Source organism: Pundamilia nyererei, unplaced genomic scaffold (assembly GCF_000239375.1).
Source record: "Pundamilia nyererei isolate P.nyererei 1_Seehausen unplaced genomic scaffold, PunNye1.0 scaffold00022, whole genome shotgun sequence".
Classification (NCBI taxonomy): domain Eukaryota; kingdom Metazoa; phylum Chordata; class Actinopteri; order Cichliformes; family Cichlidae; genus Pundamilia; species Pundamilia nyererei.
The window spans coordinates 4,302,175-4,309,741 of NW_005187423.1; the positions used below are offsets into that span (position 1 = coordinate 4,302,175).

The following is a 7,567-nucleotide window of genomic DNA, read 5'->3' on the forward strand; positions in this document are numbered from 1 at the left end:
ACCTTAGTAACAGTGAAAGCACAAAAGTGGGAAATGTTGTATTTAAAAGCTAGAGGCAACCTTTTGGACATAAATTCAACTCCATTCTGGTAACTTTCTTTTAGAAACAAAATCTAAACCAATTTAGTTCTAAGACATTAGCGCTTGAAAAGAAAATCAAGAAGGGACACGGGTCAGGGAGCTATTTTTTTTTAAACTGTGCTGGAAGCAGAAAATTATTCCTGCAAGTTACAGACTTTGTTAGCATAACGTCTGAATTTTTGCATATTAAAATACAGACAGCACAGTCTTGCAAAAGTTTAATGCAAATGGAAAAATTAAACTTTTATGCATGGGCTGGAGATTCAATAATTAACATGTGCCATAACAAAGCACAGAGACATGACCAATCTGTCCGTGACCCAGCTCAGCATACACTCTGAGATGGCACATCACAGAAAAGGTGTTTTTCTGTGCTGTGTTTAATTTTGATTGAGAGAACTGAGCAACCAGAAATCCAATAATATGCAATAATAGGTAACCGCACTCACACCCAAACTCAAAGGATAAAGCATGCCTGTACGCACAAAATAACCACAAAGTATAACAAGTTCCTCAAGCAGGTACTAGGGTTTATTCTTTGAAATGCGCCAATAATTCAGAAAGAAAAGGAAAAAAAACAAGCAAGTCAGTTCTTTATTATTCTCCATCACCTCCACGTACGCAACACCACCCAGTCCCTGTTACCACCTACCCTACCGTGCAAACAAAGGAGCCTGTGTAGAGGCCCGGGCAAGCCAATTTTCCTCATCCCATGCCTGCCACTTTCTTTGGCAAGGCTTCTCAACACACATGCAAGTGATCACCATCTCATCTCCAGTCCCTCATGAATAAACAATCTAGCTGAATAAATGAACACTGATTTTTAGTGTCTGGCCAAAACAATATACAATCTAACAGCCTGGCCTTGTTCTTTTTAATATTTAAATATATTTCATATTTCAGTGAAGGCTTTTGTAGATTTAAAAAGTAAACCCATGGATTCAAAACCAAATCCTTTTCCGATCCTTATCCTTGTAGCCCAGCTCCTTTGTAATATCAGCAAAAGTATGACGTAAAAAATATATATATATCAAAATGCACTTTAATTATGCATCAAGTCTGCAAGAAACAAGTATTTTCATTATCAGTTTATAAGCTTATTATTTTCTCGCCCCGTTGTCATCAGTATGGCTTTCAAATATATTATTGGTGCAAAAGTTATGTTATAAATTTTACCTGACCACTTGCATTACTGACTAAGACTTGATGCAGTCATACTAGCTCCCATGCAGAAGAGGGTTCTCCGTATCTTCCTGAGAGCCTGCACGCAAAGAGTGGGTGCAGCTCCGTCTCACCCATCCATACACAGACCCTGAATCTTTGTGAGGAAGGTGGGGAGAATCAATTACTCAAAAGTGTGGCCGCACTTCGCTGATGGTGCTTGTTGCCACAAATGCAGTAGAACTTTTTCTTGTAAAGGCAGAAACATAAACAGCCTGTCGAAACATTTAGTGAAAATCCATCACATTCAGGCGAGGGGATTCAGTTGGAGGTTAGTGATGTGATCTCTGCCTATACAGCCTACTAGAGCTACCCTTGGAAAACATGTAACACATTGTAATGGTCGTCAAACTACATCTATATTGATATTAACTGGGGCGTCAACTCATCGTCGTTATGGGGGAAAATAGTTATATTATATACTAATGCACGATATCTTGTTCTTAATTTGAGTCATCTCCAATAAAGTATTGACAATTGAAGCACCAGAAAGATAAGTGGAGCAGCTAAGAGTTATAGTACTGTTAAAATCTCAAGGTACAGCTCAGGGTTAGGGGTCATGTTAGGTCAACACTGGCGAATGGTAATGCTTAAAAAAGGAAGAAAAAAAAAACTAAACAAAAAACTGCAAGGCCAAGCACAAGAGACTTCATTTAAAAGGTCATAAATTCTAACTTCTGAAAAGGTATTTGTTCAGCATGTGGCTGAAACACATCCAAAACCCATCCCTGAATATTTGTCAGGGATCTGATGGGTGTAAAGATGTCGGAGCCAAATGCTAATGTGTGTTTTGTTCACTCAGCCATCCAAAAGTATTAAAAAACAAAACAAAACAAACCCTGAAATTGAAACAAATGACAGGTGTGGGGTGATTGTTTTCTTATGAAGTAAAAACGGCAATCCATCTCCTAACCCTACTATTGAACTCATCACTGCAGTTCTAACATCAATGATTTTCTCACAAGATTATAGTACTCGTGGCGCAGCAGTTTAGGGTCAAAGGTATTTGGCAACAGTTTGTTTACAGTTACAGTCCAGCCTGTTGTGCTCCAAACACACAACCTGAAAGTTTGCTCCTTGAACGCTTCTGCGACTGTATAATCGGATGATTATGCGTAGAAGCCAAAAACCAAATGTAAATTTAACTTTTCCCCCCTTTGACACAAACAATGCATTTTTTTTGGTGTATTATTGTAGTTCATATGCGACACAGGAAAACACCACTGGACACTTGACTCCATACTGTCTGGCGCTACAGTGGAATGATTACATGCTTCTCTTCAAAGATGTGTGTTTTTTTGTTTATCACTATAATTTAGTGTGTGTGTGTGTGTGTGTGTGTGTGTGTGTGTGTGTGTGTGTGTGTGTGTGTGTGTGTGTGTGTCGGTTTTCACTGTGTTTTAAATGTGAGGGTTACTCATGTGAATGTTGAGAACAGTGACACACACAAAAAAAAAAGAAAAAAGAATGTGGAAGCAACATTTGCCCACGACTAGAGAAATGCTGAATAACGAGCAGCACATCTGCACTGGCAGCCATGGACTTCTGATCGATACGGATTCCTACCTTAGTTTTGAATCTTTACAGACTCTGCCTTGAAACTTCCGACAGGCAACCAAAGTCTGAGCTTATACAACACATGCGCATGATTAGCACATCAATGTGCACTGCAGGTAAGGTGCCTGCTGGAGACCACACTGTGATCTGACCAATGATTTGTGATTCTTTCCTCACAACTCAGCTCATGCGTGAAGCCGCTGAAAGCTCATAGGGAGGAACCATAAAAACCTGAAGTAATTCATGAGGGGGAGGTACAGAAAAGAAACTCGAAAATTTGGCAACAAGAATGCAAATGTAGTCCAAGCTAGGCAGGTACATAGCTTGTGTTTCCTTTGTCTACATTTTTTGCTTGTGTGATTGCTGAATAATATAAAAAGGGGTTTATAAGATATTCAGGATTGTTAAGACTGGGCTCTTAAACCTGGCTGCCTTGTTCCTAAAGTGGTGATCTCACTGCAATGGCAGTTCAGTAGCCAAGGAGAGCCTGGGTGTGTGAATGCATGCAGAGGGTGTGTATGTGTGTGCGCGCGCGTATGTTTTTTGTGTGTGTGATTCAGAGTGTGAGAGAAGAGAGGGGAGTGCTGGCTGGCTTTGAGTGTGTGCACACACATGTAAGAAAACCTCAAACTAAATGCGGGCATGAAAAAATAATGTGTAACCAGCCTGTTCTGCAGCTTCAGCCTGGGAAAAGGTAACCAGAGAACACAGTGTTTGTAAATCACCACCAATCAGCCGTCCCCCTCCTTCCTCTGGCTTCCCCCCCACCCCCACGTCCCTATCTGGCCAAAAGCACGACAGATGGATATGCAGAGAGTTAATGATATTTTAAAGACAGCGATCATTCTTACATAATGTGTTGATTCATTTTAACGGCGACTACATCCTGCAGCATCAGTCACGAGAAAAGGCTTTTCTCATTTTTCAAATTGTGTTTTCAAGCACTCGTCAAAGAGTTTCTCCTCATTTCAATCAGCACTGTTTGAGGCACAGAAACGCTTGGGATCTGAGAGCTAGTTGAAGGAGTTTTTCCAGGACCAAAACTGCAATCAAATCAGAAACACGGGTTTGAATTCATCCTCAAAAATGAGAGTCTCCTACTACGAGCCCCGCAAGCAGCACTAATATATTTGCGCTCTGCAGGATGACTTGAAAATCCTGATACGTCTGAGAATGAGTACATCCTTAAAATGGATGGAGAATACAAATGAGCATGAACATTCAAATCAATGAAGCGCTATTCATCTATTAACAAGACTCTCGTGCAATTATTAGGATTAACTGGATAAAAATCCCCCACCCCAAGGGATATTTTGAACCGCGTTTTAAAATTATACACGATTAACGAATTTGTTTACATTGTCTGAATTATAAATTCTCTTTCATGCTTTTTTTTTGTTGTTTTCCCGCGTTGGTTTGTACTCTGCATTTTCCAGCTAAGGGAGGACGATTTTTATGGCTGCAATCCAGCATAATACACCCAACATCCTTGAGGATATTCTACCTCATGCTGTCTGACACAGTGACCCATTATCTGTAGTTGGAGCCTGAGGCAAGTGCACAGTGTCAGGGAATTGGCTACTCCAACAGGCAAATGCAGGCAGACTGATGCATGCATGCATCTCAAGCAGTTACTTTGGTCAGTGGGAGATAGCCACTGCTGCATAATGTACAATCATAACAACCCTGCAAACTGGGCAGGACTGCAGGGGAACCTGGGCGTCTTTGAGCTTGAAGCCCTTATTTCTGAATGTACCTAAGCATACATGGTGCTCCATCAGCGCTGTATTACGTAAAATGTGTAATTGCTTAAGCACCTACTAGGGTCTGTGAAAGGGAGGACCCACAGTTGATGGTAAGATGCTCTGCACCTGTACAACACTGATGGGAGGTAAGGGGGGAAATACATAAAAAAAAATAAAAAAAAATGGGGGCTTCGTTCCATTCAGGAGTGTATAACGCCTAATTGTAAGCACATTTTTATCGGGGATTGCAGAATTAAGCACCCCCAAAGCAACAACAAATTCACCAACGCGATGAATGTCACCCGGAACCGCGGCGGTGGCGGCGTTTATTTACACAGCCGAAGTTACTATGACGGAAAGGACGTCAAACGGCTTAGTAGCGTATTAAAAGATTTTAACGCAACGCTAACACAACATTACGGCCTGGGCAATTAAAGAGGCATCTCTGGGGGTCTGCTACAATGCTGTCCATCCTCCGCAGTGGCCGTACGATCTGCCGCGAGAGGCGCGTCAAAGATAATGTGGGCGACAGAGCGAGCCAAACACACGGAGAGAAGATGAGGATGTGCCGGAGGTGACACGGCGGATAATACGAGAAGAAATCCTACTCACTTTGTAGAAAATCATCTTTAAAGTGCCGTAGAACCCCATCCTTGTAATCCGGTGTGTTTCCCCCCTTTTTCCTTTGCTTCTCAGTGACAATCGGTGAAGTCCAAATCTGCTTGCGCGGCGGCGAGATCGCTCTGACAGTGTGAGGGCAGTCTACTCTCAGGTAAATCCGACGCTGGCTCTGATGTGAACATGCTCGGGCACGTCACCGGACTGGCGTGCATGCAGTAGATTCCACCGGTAAAGACATTGACAGGGGAAAAGAAAAAAAGAAGTAGTAGAAGAAAGAAAGAGGGGGGAAAGCTCCGTCGTATCACGTCGACTTGAAGGGGCTAGGTCGATGGGTGAACAATGCACTGCGACGATTCCGGAGGCTTGTGCGCCGCCGAGCAGGGAGTGAACAGATGAGGGGGAGAAAGAGGGTGATACTCGGCAGAAAGGGGGAGGAGTGCAGGAAGAGAAGCGTCAGAGCACAGAGCAGTGCCCTCTTCCTCTTCGCAGGCTGCACGACGGCTCCTACCAACGGGATCGGATTACAGCCTCCCCGCTGGAGACGACAGGAATGGTGCAGTCCAGCATTCAACACTGTGCGCAGCGCATCCGTCCGCGAGCGGAGCACCCGGGGACATATGCGTAGCAGGCGACATGCAGCACACACACAGAGACCAGGTGGGATACGGACTTGTCTTCACTCGTCGCATCAAAGGCGGAACCCCCCGCCAAACGCACACACACTTGTTGCAAGCTCCAAAACCACACAGGAGCCATCCTCTGCGTCAAATTATACTGAAGATTACATTTATTACGCACTGATGGAAAGTCAAAGTCCTCTCACTACACCGCTCACTTCTCATCACTAAAAATGGGGATTTTTATTTTATTTTTCATTTTAAATTAAACGTAACAAAATATCTGTTTATTAAATATTAGCGCTGTGAATGATCTGGCTTTTTTTTAGGTTATTCTAATATTTTAAAATATCAGAAAGTGCAAAAGCTGGCCCGTGACAATTTGCCTTGCTTCCTTTAATCTATCGTTTTATTCCACTCCCAGCACAAATCCAACATGTATTTCACTGTCATGTGAGAAAACCTAAACGTTGAGAGCTTAATTGGCTATTTCTGCCTAGAAAAAGTGACCCAAGTGATTGATATATTAGTAATACCCAAAGGTAAACATTATAAAAGACAAACAAATTAGCTAAATATTGGCCAGCAACAGTTCAATTCTCACTAGGCACTCAGACCGCACACCTCTGCCAAAGCCGATGCCCAGTATTGCCATTGAGTAATTTGGATTTTTACAGGAATTTAACATATTCTTTCCACGTGCTTTGGCTCTATATAGGCTTCTGCACCGGACTGCTGCATTAAAATGACTGTCAACAGATCACATGACAGAAAACAGTCAGCCATTAAAACCAATCAAGCAATATGTGAATGGATCTATATCTGCTGCACCTGCTTCCTGCAGGACAGTATTTGCATTTCAGGATGGCAGATAATAGCCAACTGCACCTGTCCAGTTACAAACAATATGTACTGCTGATAGCTTTACAACTATGATTAGAGATGGGAAAATCCACAACCTTAAAATGGAAGCTTTAGTTTGAGCAGGTAAAGATAATCTGTCAAAACACATTCAATGTTCCAGTGAGATTTCTGCTCACTGGAACACCGAACCAAGTAAACAAACCAATGATGCTCCTCTGCTTAGCCGTTCACAATAAACACATTCAAATGCATTTGTTTGAGTAATTTGGACAACATGACTGGTCATACACGACAATCCTTTCTGATTTCTCAACATTTTCTCCTACAAAAAGGTTTTTGACACTCGGTGCAGAGTTTGTACTACACCATTCGTTTCAAGTGGTATCCAACATTTGCAACACTTGACCTCATACGACATCAGCTTCAGATCATCGAAACTGCGGAGACAATGAAGGGTCATGAGATGGGCTCTATTCACAGGTGACTGTGCACTGAGATCTGGCAGCCTTTCAGACTCTCCTGGCTTACACCTGTAATTACAGAGTGACCTAGCACAGGTGGGAATTTTAAAGCTGGCAAAGAAGAGATGCCTGGTAAAAATCTAGCACAATCCGAGTTACATCTTGAGGCTTATTTTGCATTGTAATGTGCCTAAAGGGTACTGTATGACACATGATTTATTGTTTTATACAAGGTATACTGGGACTTGGCTAATCTAAGCATTACAGACACTAGGACACCACAGCAATACCAACACAAAAGATTTCAAATCAGTGGACGTCAGGGTGCATGAGACAAAGCGGTTAGGAGCTGTGTGTGTGTGTGTGTGTGTGTGTGTGTGTGTGTGTGTGTGTGTGTGTG

The 7,567-nt window shown here is 42.4% G+C and overlaps 1 protein-coding gene across 2 annotated transcripts in view; it reads right to left on the reverse strand.

The window, feature by feature from the left end:
* The window catches only part of fbxw7 (F-box and WD repeat domain containing 7), a 66,939-nt gene that overhangs the window by 23,549 nt on the left and 35,823 nt on the right, over nucleotides 1-7,567 (reverse strand). The window contains exon 1 of one of the 2 annotated variants that reach the window (XM_005726982.1): nucleotides 5,217-5,726. The exons of the other annotated variant lie outside the window; for it this stretch is intronic. Within the exon in view, the coding sequence (XP_005727039.1) occupies nucleotides 5,217-5,255 (39 nt within the window). The 5' untranslated portion in view covers nucleotides 5,256-5,726. Of the gene's footprint in view, nucleotides 1-5,216; nucleotides 5,727-7,567 lie in introns of those variants that run through there. 2 annotated transcript variants of the gene reach the window in all.